The 15,546-nt window shown below is 42.5% G+C and overlaps 1 protein-coding gene across 2 annotated transcripts; it reads right to left on the bottom strand.

The window, feature by feature from the left end:
• Positions 1 to 1,468: 1,468 nt before the first annotated feature.
• Positions 1,469 to 13,135, bottom strand: si:ch73-335m24.2 (protein eva-1 homolog C). Of its 2 annotated transcripts, XM_066649826.1 has the most exons (8): positions 12,987 to 13,135; positions 10,146 to 10,348; positions 7,100 to 7,223; positions 6,856 to 7,008; positions 5,480 to 5,623; positions 5,005 to 5,076; positions 3,670 to 3,750; positions 1,469 to 2,806 (listed from the first exon to the last, which is right to left on the bottom strand). In XM_066649826.1, exons 1-8 carry the CDS (start codon positions 13,081 to 13,083, stop codon positions 2,412 to 2,414), a joined length of 1,269 nt encoding a protein of 422 aa, XP_066505923.1. In that variant the 5' UTR covers positions 13,084 to 13,135; the 3' UTR covers positions 1,469 to 2,411. The 2 variants fall into 2 exon arrangements, with proteins under 2 accessions (XP_066505923.1, XP_066505924.1); XM_066649827.1 differs by lacking the exon at positions 3,670 to 3,750 and having other exon boundaries at positions 1,470 to 2,806.
• Between the last annotated feature and the right edge of the window lie 2,411 nt (positions 13,136 to 15,546).

The following is a 15,546-nucleotide window of genomic DNA, read 5'->3' as shown; positions in this document are numbered from 1 at the left end:
CACGTGGACACAGAGAGAACACACCACACTCCTCACAGACAGTCACCCGGAGGAAACCCACGTGGACACAGAGAGAACACACCACACTCCTCACAGACAGTCACCCGGAGGAAACCCACACAGACACAGGGAGAACACACCACACTCCTCACAGACAGTCACCCGGAGGAAACCCACGCAGACACAGGGAGAACACACCACACTCCTCACAGACAGTCACCCGGAGGAAACCCACGCAGACACAGGGAGAACACACCACACTCCTCACAGACAATCACCCGGAGGAAACCCACGCAGACACAGGGAGAACACACCACACTCCTCACAGACAGTCACCCGGAGGAAACCAACACAGACACAGGGAGAACACATCACACTCCTCACAGACAGTCACCCGGAGGAAACCCACACAAACACAGAGAGAACACACCACACTCCTCACAGACAGTCACCCGGAGGAAACCCACGCAGACACAGGGAGAACACACCACACTCCTCACAGACAGTCACCCGGAGGAAACCCACGCAGACACAGGGAGAACACATCACACTCCTCACAGACAGTCACCCGGAGGAAACCCACGCAGACACAGGGAGAACACACCACACTCCTCACAGACAATCACCCGGAGGAAACCCACGCAGACACAGGGAGAACACACCACACTCCTCACAGACAGTCACCCGGAGGAAACCAACACAGACACAGGGAGAACACATCACACTCCTCACAGACAGTCACCCGGAGGAAACCCACACAAACACAGAGAGAACACACCACACTCCTCACAGACAGTCACCCGGAGGAAACCCACGCAGACACAGGGAGAACACACCACACTCCTCACAGACAGTCACCCGGAGCAGGAATCTAACCCACAACCTCCAGGTCCCTGGAGCTGTGTGACTGCGACACTACCTGCTGCTCCACCGTGCCGCCCTTTGCCTTCATTCAGTATGTATAAATCTATGAATATGAATATGCAATCCATATTAATTTTCACATATCCTTCCAAAGCTGGCTTGCAGATCACTTACCTGGAAGGCAGCACCCAGGATTGGTTCGTAAAGTTTGTGACCTGTGAAACCCTGGCTGTCTGAAACTGTGTTTTGGTGACAATCCCTAGAACAATGTAAATTCACAGAGGAAATTCTCAGCCCTGGATTTAACTGCTTATTTCGCTCATGATATGCGATCTCGCTTATAAACATCACCAGAGGGAACAACTAATACAGTAAAAAAATAAAAAACAAACAAACAAAAATAAACAACAACTTGATTTTACCTGGAGTGTGTTTAAGATGTAACTAACCCCACAAATTGTTTGTTTTTTTAAATAACAATTTTGGAAAAATTGATTAAATGTTACTTTTCACATTGTGATTTTATATTTCATTTAATTTCAATGAGAATCGAACATTTTCAAATATTTCCAATGTCTTAAAATTATTTATGGCTTAGCACAGATTGTTACAAACTGACATTTTATTTAATTATCAAAAGATAAGATTAGTACGTCTTTGACAAGCAAATACATATTCTTCACATTAAAAAACAAAACAAACAAAACAAAAAAACCCAAACACAGTCATTAAAAACACTGCATAGCAAACAGATTATATCTTTGTGATAAAGTATTTAAAAGACACCTACTAGTAGATGAGCGTCTGTTTTTAATAATAGAGGAAATATGGCCCATTCAATATTTCTACTGAAATGAAAGGTATTAATAGGGAGTTACAGCCTCTACACTTCTGGGAACTATTGGAACATTGCTGTAAGGATTTGATTGCACTCCATTTGTTTCAATCTACTGGTAAATATTTTTCTTGGGAGATCATACAAGCAATCTGTGCATTGGTGAATATCTCTGTCAGCAACAGTTGCACTCTATAATAGTATAAGTCACCATCTATAAATAACATATTCATTCATTCATTCATTCATTCATTATCTGTAACCCTTATCCAGTTCAGGGTCACGGTGAGTCCAGAGCCTACCTGGAATCATTGGGCGCAAGGCGGGGAATACACCCTGGAGGGGGCGCCAGTCCTTCACAGGGCAACACAGACACACACACACACTCACACCTACGGACACTTTTGAGTCGCCAATCCACCTACCAACGTGTGTTTTTGGACTGTGGGAGGAAACCGGAGCACCTGGAGGAAACCCACGCAGACACAGGGAGAACACACCAACTCCTCACAGACAGTCACCCGGAGCGGGAATCGAACCCACAACCTCCAGGTCTCTGGAGCTGTGTGACTGCAACACTACCATATAGTACACTGAGGCCTACAACAATCACTATTGAGGTCTTAGTGTTCAGGATTCCCTATAAATCAGGCAGATTTAGCACATGTGAGTGACAGTATAAGTTTGTGATGTATTATTCAGTCTCAGAGACTCAGGCGGTTGAAGACTTGGTTTTGTGGATGGCATAAGGGCTGGAGTTACAGTGAGGCCACAAATCTCCATTCACAGCCTCGGTTCTGTTCCTCTCCTCATCCCTCTTATCTTCCATCACCACTGTCATCACCATCTCAGGGCTGAGCATGTCTGCTGCCCGGTATGAGCGCGTAAGGCGACGAAAAGCAGAGTCCAGTGAGGTTTCATCATCATCAAAGTCCTCTATCAGTCCACGCCGGGACCTGCGTGCGGCCTTCAGCTCGTCCTGAAGCTCCGAGGCCAGTTCCTTCACATCTCGGACCAGAGTGGACTTCACGCCAAACAAACACAGCAAAAACACCAGGCCGGCACAGATACCAGATACAAAGTACAGTGCCACTGTTTCTGGGAGACCTGGGGAAATGGGAAGAAAGAGACAGTTCAAGAGTTCAAAGTCAAGCATTTTAGGGGCTGACATACTGTCCTCTTCCAAATGAATGCAGCACAATTGACCAAATGTAGGCCCTGTCTTCAACAGTTTACTCTGGAGTGATGCCACAGCCATCCGTAATCAGGAGTCTAGGAAAGGCCAGAATTGACTTCACTGTCTCTGTAAGTGTTTAATGGCCCTCTTTCTCCCCATCACACAGGACAGTCCTAGCCTACATTGACTGAGGTCATTGGGCCACCACAATGGTATCAGCAAGGAGCTTTCAAAATGATTGAGAAACATGTACCTAGGCGTCTGTTAACTTAGAACTGAGTGGGTTCACCTGTCTTGGAAGAATACGTAATATCATAATGTAAACACTGGGCTTTCCCAGATAAGTCGCAATGCAGGTCAGCAGTAGAGGGATGACTGGAGATAGAGGTGGGGTAAATTAGCGTATTCACAGACCAGTGCATACTGAATAAAGGCAAAGGAGCTACACCAAAGCCACTTGTAAAGGATTAGGGGGATTTGTTTGATTTTGGAATATTTCTATATTTTAAATATACATTTTGATGAACAGAGATGAGGTCTTATGTGTTTAATCAATGTCTAGATGAGTAACACAACTCAGTTTAGCTTAGTTTCACTCAGTTTTAATATATGACATTATGGCGTAATTAAATAAAGCTCTTGCAGTGATATGTTTTAGTGCACAAGGGTTTCGTTGGGAGTCTGTCATAAGGCCTTTGCTGACTGCTGGTGTCAGTAATTCATAAACAGAAGAAAAAGTGATGAATTTAAATATTATCACTGACATATTTGAAGGCAGGTGCAACTAACCTACCCTGGACCTGGGAATAGATTTCCAGAGTGTTGGTGAAAATGTTTTGAGGTCTGTAAACTCCAGGGCCAGTGTACCAGCCGCCTGCAGAGGAGAAGGGAAATGGAGGAGCTTCAGCAGTCAGCACGACCACTAACAAAAACACTGCTCGACAGCCTGATCTCTCTGTTTGAAATACTTTCCTGTTATTGCAGCTACACAAAATACAAATGAACCTTACGCCCTGTGAAATTCATAAAATAAGAAATTCATTAATTCATTCATTGTCTGTAACCCTTATCCAGTTCAGGGTCGCAGTGGGTCCGGAGCCTACCCGGAATCATTGGGCGCAAGGCAGGAACACACCCTGGGCACAGGGCAACACACACTCATGGGTACGGACACTTCTGAGTCACCAATCCACCTACCAACATGTGTTTCTGGAGCACCTGGAGGAAACCCACGCAGACACAGAGAGAACACACCTCACAGACAGACAGGGGGAACTCCTCACAGACAGTCACCCGGAGTGGGGCTGAACCCACAACCTCCAGGTCCCTGGAGCTGTGTGACTGCGACACTCCCTGCTGCGCAACTGTGCCGCCCCAATATGAAATTTCCTTCCCTTATTCAAATAAATATGGTTGACAGTGTCTTTCCCAGATAGCACAAAGACGAGTACTACTTCTGGCAAAACTGGGGCAGTGCCTGTAAACCAAAAGTAGCCAATTAAAGCTCCACATTTTACAGACACCATACTAAAATAAACCCAGTCTCTTTCTGCGCTGGCTGTGAGAGAGGAAGTGGGCAAAAAAGTTTTGTGTTGCGTGTTTGGTGTTTTTGTTGCCCTCATGTGGCAATTGGGAGCAGTCCATTCACGTTCTGTCAATCCATATTTAAAGTGGCCTGGATGAAAATGAATGATGTAGCCCAGAAATGGGCCAGAATCAGTTTACCATTTGGGTTTCTTCATTTCAAGCCAAAATGATTCACCCAAAATCTCAGACACCACCTTTCATTTATTTGAAAATGGCTATGAAGTACAAGGAGAAAATGTGTATTTAACAGCAGTTTTTTAAGGAGCAAGTGCTTGGAGGTTGATGAGGCCCCAGTGCTTACCAGGATGTTAGAAGTCCCATTGTAATAATTTAGCATTCGTTTTTTAGCTAATTAACTGGATTAAGTATGCTAAAAAAAGCTAATAAGCTAATACGCTAACACACTGACATTTATGTTTGTTGTTATTAGTTAATTTAAAATACTCTTCTACATATCATTTCCTCAGTCATTTTCTTTGTAAATTGCTGTGTGGTTAGTTGAGTGTCACACATTTCCTGTGCTAGGTTTTCCATGTCCTACCATGTGTGTAGTCTGAGATCAGGAACGGATCCGTGTCTCCCCGTCCCACATCCTCCAGCAGATACCTCGGAACTAAATCAGCAAAAAAACAATACAAGCCCATGAATGAGTAATCGCTGGATTATGAATACTGTGTCCAAAAGTTTGCAGACACAGCTTATAAATAGTGAATTCAGCTACTTAAGTTGCACCTATTGTGAAAGCAAATGTTCAGTTGTGTGCACACAGACGGTATCGCCTCCAGCGAAAAAGCATGAAATGGGATGCTCTAGAACAACCAGATTAATCCTAACACCAGTACCTGACCTTGCTAATGCTCATGAGGCTGAACGTCATCAAATCCTCACAGCATTGTTCCAGCATTAGTATAAAGCTTTTTCATAAAAATAGAAAGTGTTACAGCAGTAAAATGGGGAACAAATATCTGACAGTTAGTAGAAGCAATGTTGGCTGGAAACTCTGTTCCACCACTCACCGCATGTGAAAGATACACGCAGATGTTTCCTGGTGCCAGGGAAGCAGGGATCACCAAAGTTTTGGACATCTGCCAAGACAGAGCAGTTGGTCCGGCCATGGCACCGGCGGGACACTCTCCTCAAAGCCACCGAAGATAAACACTCTGGAGGTACAGTCATGTTTAAAGGGCAGGGCACTCTACACTATTATAGTTTATTTGATATTGGAACAATACACTTGAAAATACATAATAGCAAAATGTGTGATTCAAAGCAACTGACAATGTTAACCTTAACATGTGAGTTAGGAGTCTTTCCTAAAGATTCTTACTGAATTAGCATGGTGTTCCTGTCTGATCTGAGAACTGAACCTCTATCTGTTGTAAATGTGTTAACAAATCTTTGGTTTGAAAACGCATATAACTAGGGATGTAGAAAACAGACAAGACTTAGTCATTATTTATGTGTCAATTTATTAGACAACTACTATCACTACTACTACTTCTTCTACTACTACTCTATCTATTAATTACTACTTCTGATTAAAAGTTACTGTAAATATATTGAACTTAGGCTGTAAAACACTAAACATGTGCTGCTAAAATACACTCACTAGTGAATATAAACTCTTGAATGAAACACAAAGTATTTTAGCACTGGCAACAAGTGCAATCTCTGCTTGGAAACTGCACCTAAAACCCAAGAGCCAGTTTTTGTTACTACTCTTTAGCCTGGCTGTTTCTCAAAACCTAGACTACAGCCTCCGAAGGACAGATCCTCAGAAGGCCAGTCCTCCAAGGTCTTCTCTGGATGAGCCCGCAGCACTCTCAAACTGAGCAGTCCAAGTGAATGGAAAGTCTCTGTCTTTTCTGGCTGTGGTGTGAAACCGAATAATAATAATAATAATAATAACAACAATAATAATAAGTTTCATGTATTTTTCCTCTATGACTTACATTTGCATTTAATTGTAAACAATGAGTAGAAGAATTCATAGTGTGGGTCCTCCAAGAGGGCCTGCATTTTTTATATGCAGGTTCCTCACACTGAAGTAGCACCCCCCACCCCCAGGTAAGAAAGCGACAGGTGGCCAATCATTTCTGAGAGCGCAAGTGACACGGTGACAGAGCAACAGCTCATAAACTGAGTTGAGAGTTTCTCTATTTTATGGTACTGAGTTATGATGAAATGAAAAAACTAAATGATTATTTCTGATTATTAATTGGACCAATCATAGAAATGCATTGTCTGAGGTCCTCACATAGTACACATCCACCAGTGACATTATAAAAAGTCTTGAACAAACCCACTGAAGACCAACATTGGGAACAGAAATGATGTTTTAATGCTATGTTTGTCCACTAGAGGGCATATCTGGGTTATTGTGGTCTCAGACCTATGTCTGGCTTTATGTTGGCTCCATGAGGACATTCCAGGTGATCGGTTTCCAGGTGTCCAAATGTGGCAGAGTAGATGGCCAGGACAGTGTTGTTTTTACAGGCCAATCTCAGCCTCTCGTTCTCACACACCGTCCTCGAACGATGGTGCACTTCAAATAAACACACACACACATAGTCGTCACACACCTGTCTCTTCACAGACTCCTTGGTATATGTGTTTCCGTGCAGGAGTGCTCATACCTGGCCGGCATTTGTAGGACACAATGATGTACTTGCTGGTTTCAGGGCAGGGATCCTGACCAAATACAGCACTGACCACAGGAATCTGACATGCCCTCCGGTCCTGACACTCTGACATCACTTTCTGTTCACACACAAACACATTTTTTAAATACAGAGGAAACAATATTCTGAGTTGGCTGGTTTAACCCCTTCACTTGCGCTCAAAAATGTGTTGTTTAAAATGATCAACCCGGAGGATTGGAAGGCTTATTGATTTAAGTATAATTCTGTCAGATGAGTTACATCCATCCATTGTCTGTAACCGCTTATCCAATTTAGGGTCGCGGGGGGTCCAGAGCCTACCTGGAATCATCGGGCGCAAGGCGGGAATACACCCTGGAGGGGACGCCAGTCCTTCACAGGGCAACACAGACACACAAACAATCATTCACACACTCGGACACTTTCGAGTCGCCAATTCACCTGCAACGTGTGTTTTTGGACTGTGGGAGGAAACCGGAGCACCCGGAGGAAACCCACGCGGACACGGGGAGAACACACCAACTCCTCACAGACAGTCACCCGGAGCTGGAATCGAACCCACAACCTCCAGGCCCCTGGAGCTGTGTGACTGCGACACTACCTGCTGCACCACCGTGCCGTCCAGATGAGTTACAATAATGCGTAATGTCCTTCTCAATACATAAGTAAAAAGTTGTTTCTTATGCCAATTTCAAGACTAACAGGAGTCTTGTGTCAAAGTCAGGTGGGATTTGAGTCCCGCTCCAGGTGACTGTCTGTGAGGAGTGTGGTGTGTTCCCCCTGTGTCTGCATGGGTTTCCTCCGGGTGCTCCGTTTTCCTCCCGCGGTCCAAAAACACACGTTGGTAGATGGAATGGTGATATAAAAGTGTCCGTAGGTGTGTGTCTGTGTTGCCCTGTGAAAGACTGGCGCCCCCTCCAGGGTGTATTCCCACCTTGCACCCAGTGATTCCGGGTGGGCTCTGGACCCACCACAACCCTGAACTGGATAAGTGGTTAGATAAGTGGCTAGATAAGTGGTTCTCCCTGTGTCTGTGTGGGTTTCCTCCGGGTGACTGTCTGTGAGGAGTGTGGTGTGTTCTTCCTGTGTCTGTGTGGGTTTCCTCCGCGTGACTGTCTGTGAGGAGTGTGGTGTGTTCTTCCTGTGTCTGTGTGGGTTTCCTCCGGGTGACTGTCTGTGAGGAGTGTGGTGTGTTCTTCCTGTGTCTGCGTGGGTTTCCTCCGGGTGACTGTCTGTGAGGAGTGTGGTGTGTTCTCTCTGTGTTCGCGTGGGTTTCCTCCGGGTGCTCCGGTTTCCTCCCACGGTCCAAAAACACACGTTGGTACACACACACACAAAAGTGTCCATAGGTGTGAGTGTGTGTGTCGCCCTGTGAAGGACTGGCACCCCCTCCAGGGTGTGAATTGGATTGGATAAGTGGTTTCAGACAATGAATGAATGAATGAATATGCCACAAATAAGCAAGTCATGGACCATTTTAAATAAAAAAATGATTACAGCTACAAAACCTTCCCACTCAAATATAGCTCAATTGTTTAAGGTGCTTAAATGCTACAATTCGTTCATTCATGTTCTGTAAACGCTTTATCCACTTTAGGGTCTCTGTGGGTCCGGAGCATGAATCTTTAGGTACTAGGCGGAAACACACTTTGGACAGGTCACACAGGGCACCACACACTCATATATTCACTCACACTCACATATTAATGGACACATTTGAGTCACCAATCCACCTACCAACATGTACTTTTCCTCAAATGAACCCCATGACCCCACTTGGCTGCAGCCCCAGTTTTAAATTTGACTTAGATTTCCAGCTAAAAATATGACCAGCTGTGCTTAAAGTGATCATTATTCTGTCATATAACTATAATCGTGCCATGTTTTTGGGACACTGTTGTTTGTTTTATAACAACTACTGCTTAGTGACGGGGCTTTTGTTCTATACATCACCTGTTTTTAGGGGAGCAGCAGGTTTCAGGGTCCTCCAGAAAATGTTTGTTGTGTTATGACTGAATTTGCAGCTTTCTGAACTTGCATCGTGTTGTCATTTTGATGGATGTGTTTTGTGCTTTTGCAGCTTGTTTTAATTTACAGTTTGTTTGGGCTTTCCTGGCCACCGTAGGTTTGAACCCACAACCCCATTTTTTTTCTTTGAAATGTAACTCATACAAAGTTACAATAGAGTTTTAGGGCCACAACATTGAAAAATAATACAAATAAAAAACATAAGATTCAGTGAATAAAATTGAAATAATTCGTAATAATATCGTAATGATTCAGGGAATAAATTTAGAATTCTGAGAATAATGTCAGAATCATTCTGAGAATACAGTCGGAAAGCTTCAGAGAATAAAGTCAGAATATTTTGAGAAATACTGTTTGGATTATTATCTATTATAATATTTAGACAGACAGACTTCCAGTCTGTGCACCATAGAGTGAGTTGTGAAAGTAGCAGGTAACTCTGTCAGTGCAGCCACTGACTGCAGTGCATACGGCTTTAGTTTATTAGCCACAACGTGATAGAGCCTCATGGGCAATTAATGATCATATTGGTGATCATTAATTGTATCCTGTGAATCTACATGCCCTCTTCTGAATAAATGGGATCTTGCACCGATTCAGAGTTCAAATACTAATAACAATCTGGTCCTGAAGGGCCAGAGGAGTTTTTATTCCTGAGATCTACATCATAGTATGACTTCAGCAATACACCACATTCCTCAATTACACTGCGGTTGTGCCTGCCCCATTATATGTGCAGCAAAATATTCTGACTTAATTCTTGGGAATACTGACTTTTTTTTTTTAGGATTTTTCCGACTTTAATCTCAGCACCATTCGGACATTATTCTCAGAATCATTATTATTATTTTTAATCAAATTGCTTTGTAGTCTCTGAATGACAGCATGTCCCTCGCATAGGGGCAGCCATGTTTAAAGCAGGCTTGGTGAAAAATATTCTATAGTGTTTTAGAGCTTCATAATCACACTGCGCCTTTAAGAAGGAGAGACATACCTGAATGGCTAAGGCGGACATACATTCAGTGCTCTCCGCGGTGATGTTTGTGTTTGTGTTGGGGCATAAATGTGGACTCGGCACTCTGCGTCCATAGAAGGCAGATAAAATAGCCACTGAGGTTTTGGAGGGGCATCTGATGGTAAGGGTGTCCCCCTCGCAGCCGTGAGTCGTGTGGTTTCTAAGGATTGTGTAGAGAAAATCTGAGGGAAAAAAAAAACAGAGAAGAGCTGATGTGTCCAGACAGCTGTGAAAAGTTACTGATGCTGAGGTCAGTGGTCAGTAAACAACACAGTTATTGAAACCTCAGTTAGCACTGGTCCAGCATTGTGCTCCGATAAATAATGTTATGTTAATCAAAAGCACCATTGTTAGTGATGACCAATAATATGACAGTGCTCTGACCAACACCCTCTCTTATCTAATCTCTTCAGGCGTGGCGCAAAATGCTGCTCTATTACACAGTGCACACCTTTAAGTCTTATCTAACACTGGATTAATCACAGAGATCCATTTAAGGCAATATATTTTGCAATGTATATATTAATACAATGGTTTATTCTTATTAATTTATTCAGGGTTTTTTTTTTGAGTCGTCAGAAGCGTCAGGAAATTTATTTGATCTAACCAGCTTAGAACAACTAGTTTTCAGGCATTGTTAAAATGGAAATAGAGCATAATATAAACAAGAAAGATAACAAATCAAGCAAACACAATGAAACATTTGTAGGGAAAGTGATAAACAAAAATCAAGAAATTATGCAAAGTACTCTCCCTCTGAGAAAAGAGCAAGGAATAAATTATAAAGAAATGCCCAGGACCCTGGAGCCCAGGAACTGGAACTAGTGTTGCAGCAACTGCCTGTACACCACCGTACCATCCTCAAGACAAAGGGTATGTGTTTACATTTTTTTTCTAATAGAGATTGACGTTGTTTAATAAAAATAAACATAAAAATAAAAAATTGTATTGGTGTGAAATCTTTGTCCAAAATGATGAAGCATTTTTGTACATGGGGAACATGACAAACACATTTGAATCAAGTTTTACTGATGGTCAGCGCCAGGCACACACCCACCGACACACACACACACACACACCCAAACACACACACACACACACACCCAAACACACAATGAGCTACTGTTGACTAATAATCACTCTCAAAGTCATTGTGTTGTGAGAGTTAAATGCAGAATGACAGAGATCAGTATTTACTTATAATCTACAAATTTATATGCACTGAAAGAACTCATTGATGAGTTCACTTCATATGATGTAAATGTGTACACTATTTTTACATAGATTTAAAAACTTGTTTGTATTGTGTTCAAATGAATTAATTCATTGACTTATCCAGTTCAGGGTCGCGGTGGGTCCGGAGCCTATCCAGAGTCATTGGGCGTAAGGCAGGAATACACCCTGGAGGGGGAGCCAGCCCTTTGAATGTTGTGAAACACATTCACACCCAGGGACACTTTTGAGTCACCAGTCCACCTACCAATGTGTGTTTTTGGACGGTGGGAGGAAACCCACGTAGACAAAGGGAGAACACACCAAACTCTTGACAGACATTGAACCCAGGTCCCTGGAGCTGTGTGACTACGACACTACCTGCTGCGCCATAGTGCCATACATTGTGTGAAGAGCTATGAATTGTTTTAGAGCAGAGAGTGCTCGTCCCTCCCTCTTAAATTACTTGCTTCACAGTGTCCATCAATTCAGCTCCATTCACCATATAGGTACAGTTACAGACTGTGGTCTATCTGTTGCTCTGCATGTTTTTTTGGGGCCCCTTTCACCCTGTTCTTTAATGGTCCAGACCCCAACAGGACCACCGCAGAGCAGGCACTGTAGTGACACTGACATGGTGGTGGTGGTGGTGGTATGTTAATGTGTGTTGTGTTGGTTCGAGTGGATCAGACACGGTACTACAGACTACAGTCTACAGTTGCAGAACTACAAAGCTGACAAATGAGGGTGGAAAAACTGAGGTTATCTGAAGTTTATGGCTGATCATTGCACATATTATCTTCATACTCATCAACAAATATGAGGAAAAGCTAAATACCTTCATACATCCTCTCAACATATTTACTGCAAGGAATGTACTGACCTTTGCAAGTTTGGGTTAATAAACCATAGACAAAAATGTTCTCTTTACTAACAGTTTGTTTGGAAATGAAGAGAATGACCCTGACACACATCTCTTTAAAGCTGACACTGTCCAGCTGCTTTGAGCAGGAAAATCAACAACAAAATCTCTCCAAGACTGCAGTGCTACACTGCAGTAAAGTAGAATCAAGGGAGAGGCTTAATACTTGATTTTCTCTGTATTTTCACCCAGACAACACTGCAATCAGAAACTTTAATGAACAACTCAGTAAAGTCTCACAATAAGCTCAGATTTCCTGAAACAATAACAGCCTGAGAAACAGGAATTCAGCCATTTCTCATTAGCACCAAGACCCTTCTTGGTTTGAAACTGTAAATAACTTTATCATTTTAATCTGGACAGAAGTGTCTGATTTAGGCAAATCAGCATTAATCTACCAAGCCATCAGTGAGAAACATGTGGTCAATAAACATTTGGCCTTATCACTAACACCTCAATATAGTGGGAGAGAATTTTGCAGTTTCTCAGTAACTCAGCTGCTAATACAGTGTGAATTTTATTTTAAATAAAATTACTTTCACAAGTAAATTATATCCAGACAAACATATATCTCATAATAACCTTGCAACTCAAAAACAGTATTATTAGATTATTTATTAAATTGATTCAATTGGCAAGGCCATTGGATTTTGTTTTTTCAAAGCCACAGAAAAATAAACACTTACCAGAGAAATCAGGAGCAGAGCTAATAGAGTGAAGATGTAGAGCCAAAAGAGAGAAGAGGAAACACCAGCTCCAGGTGGGATGCCATGGAGGGGACATAGTGAGCCATAAACATAACGCTGACGTTTTAACACTGTCTAACCTGACCACTGCCCTCTGACTTCTGAGCAGCAGAGAACGGTCAATGATGCCATTGTAACAACAGAAGAACAGGCCTCTTTTCACAGACACTGCAACAGCTGACCGCTGGGGACTGACACATTTTGGATTGTGTCCCATGTCGGAAAAGCTTTAAACCAAATGTGATGATTTGAATACATTCAACCTCATAAACATTATTAGGGTCAGGTAAAATGTGGGATGATAAATTTGTATCAGAAACACCACTCCAACTCCAGTGGTGTTAGATGAAGCTCTGTCACTCCAGGGCACACTGTCCCACTGCTATGCACACTCTCGAAAATAACTGTCACCCTTCAGGGTCAGTGTGGTGTTTGGTTCCTTTAGTTTGGGAACAGAATTGTATCTTATTCTTAGCAGTTGTAGCTGTCTGGTAAATTAATTGTATATATCTTATTTCAAGGGCAGCACGGTGGTAACAGGTAGTGTTTCTGTCACACAGCTCCAGGGATCTGAAACACATGTTGGTAGGTGGATTGACAACTCAAAAGTGTCTGTAGGTGTGAATGTGTGTGTGTGTCGCCCTGTGAAGGACTGGCGCCCCCTCCAGGGTGTGTTCCCACCTTGCGCCCAATGATTGCAGGTTGGCTCTGGACCCACCCTGACCATGAACTGGTTAAGTGGTTACTGACAATGTATGAATGATTAAATATCCTGTTTTAACTCTAGGCTTTTTCATTTGTTCCTCTATTTAAAAGTATTGACTTGTAACGAACCTTTATGGGACCCAATTCCTGACCAATGTTTTACATTTTACCTAAAGGACATTATATTGCAAATAGAGTGTATATTACAACAACAATAAAGCACATTAAGATCATTAAGTATATGTGCATGATACATCTTCTACCAAATAATACATAGGCATATTAGCCCCACTGTCATGGTGGGGCAGGACAGACAAGAGAGGTGGACGTAAACACAAATAATACTTTATTCAACAAGACTACAACTAAGCGGAACAAACATGAACAAGGAGAAAAACACTAGCTACATAAAACTAAACTGCAACACACAGGAGGACTCAGACAGACAACTGTGAACTGGTTTAGACAAATGAAACCAGGAAGACAAAGAAGCACAGAAACACACATCTACACACACAAGAACCAACAAGGGAGCACTGAAACAAAGGGTCTATATATACACAGCACAGACAAGGAACACCTGGGGACAACTGGACAGAAGCAGGACTAAGACGGGACTTAGACGAAGACAGAAACAAAACAATAACAGAGACGTGCTAAATAATCACATGGTGAGAAAAACAGACAGGACAGGGCCAGGGCGTAACACCCACCTGGAGCAGGTGACGACTAAAACCAGTCCCCCAACACACAGGAATGGCACGGCTGGAATTATGCTTCTGTGTTGAATCAATTCAGAGTCTCCTCCACCCTATGTAGTGCACAGTGTAGATCATAAAGATATGTATATAGTATGTCAGATAATCAAATGGTTTATACTGGGTTTCAGTTCCACTCCTCCCTGGCTAACATTTTAGTACGATAGTATTAAGGGACCATGCCCACTTACATGCAGTGTCAGCCAGGAAAGGAACAACACTGATACTTTTTCCTGCCTGGGTCCACGCTCCTCATAGCGAGTTTTTTTATCAGAGGCAAATACAATTGTCCCTCAAGTTCATCCACTTCTTTATACATTTTGTGACATCAAAACCCATGACTCTGACAGAGAGTTTCAGTGAGTTTCGATGAGGGAGGCTCCCCAGGCCTCATGTTCAAACGTTATCCACGTACCTCATGTTTTATTCACATGTAAGAAAACACCCAACAGCTACACTGATGTTCACTCTGGCTTCACACAGCCTTTTTTTTATTATTATTAGAAAGTCTTCACCCTCCATCTTTCATTTCAGCAACCCCCGCTGATGGGTGTGGTGAGGCAGGGGGCAGCGTGAGCTAAGCGCCACTTAGGATGTTGTTGTAGATAGGAAGGAAATCCATCAAATCGTTTAGTTTGGTCTGAATTAAATTCTTGGACTGATTTTTGACAGTCCTGTGGCTTATATAGGAAAGTGAAACCTTTTTATTGATGTCATCAGAGCATTTCTTTTTCTTATTTCTACTGGTATGTAAAGAGTGTTTCAATATTTATAACAAAAAGTATTTTTAAGACAAATGCCTTTAAGGGTAATTTTCCAACCACTGGCTGAAAATAAAGCAGAAATGAGACTTTCGTTCATCTCAAACCTACTCATAGTGTGAGAATATCGCTATTAAAACTTTAGACAAGGTACATCTGAGATCACCTTTCTATTCCTATGAAGAAATATATTTAGATAACTAGATGGATCCCTTTTTTGTCTTAGAGCTTAAATACAGCTGGAATAATAATGATTACTTTTAGGCTTCGACTAGT

The sequence above is a fragment of the Hoplias malabaricus genome, chromosome 17, assembly GCF_029633855.1.
Source record: "Hoplias malabaricus isolate fHopMal1 chromosome 17, fHopMal1.hap1, whole genome shotgun sequence".
NCBI lineage: Eukaryota > Metazoa > Chordata > Actinopteri > Characiformes > Erythrinidae > Hoplias > Hoplias malabaricus.
This window is presented reverse-complemented; position numbering and strand designations above follow the sequence as displayed.

Coding starts and splice junctions, on each gene's coding strand:
- si:ch73-335m24.2 (XM_066649826.1), bottom strand. CDS start 13,083: ATGTCCCCTCCATGGCATCCCACCTGGAGCTGGTGTTTCCTCTTCTCT. Junction 5,077..5,479: donor GCGTGTATCTTTCACATGCG/GTGAGTGGTGGA, acceptor TTGCTGATTTAG/TTCCGAGGTATCTGCTGGAG. Junction 2,807..3,669: donor AATCTATTCCCAGGTCCAGG/GTAGGTTAGTTG, acceptor CCATTTCCCCAG/GTCTCCCAGAAACAGTGGCA.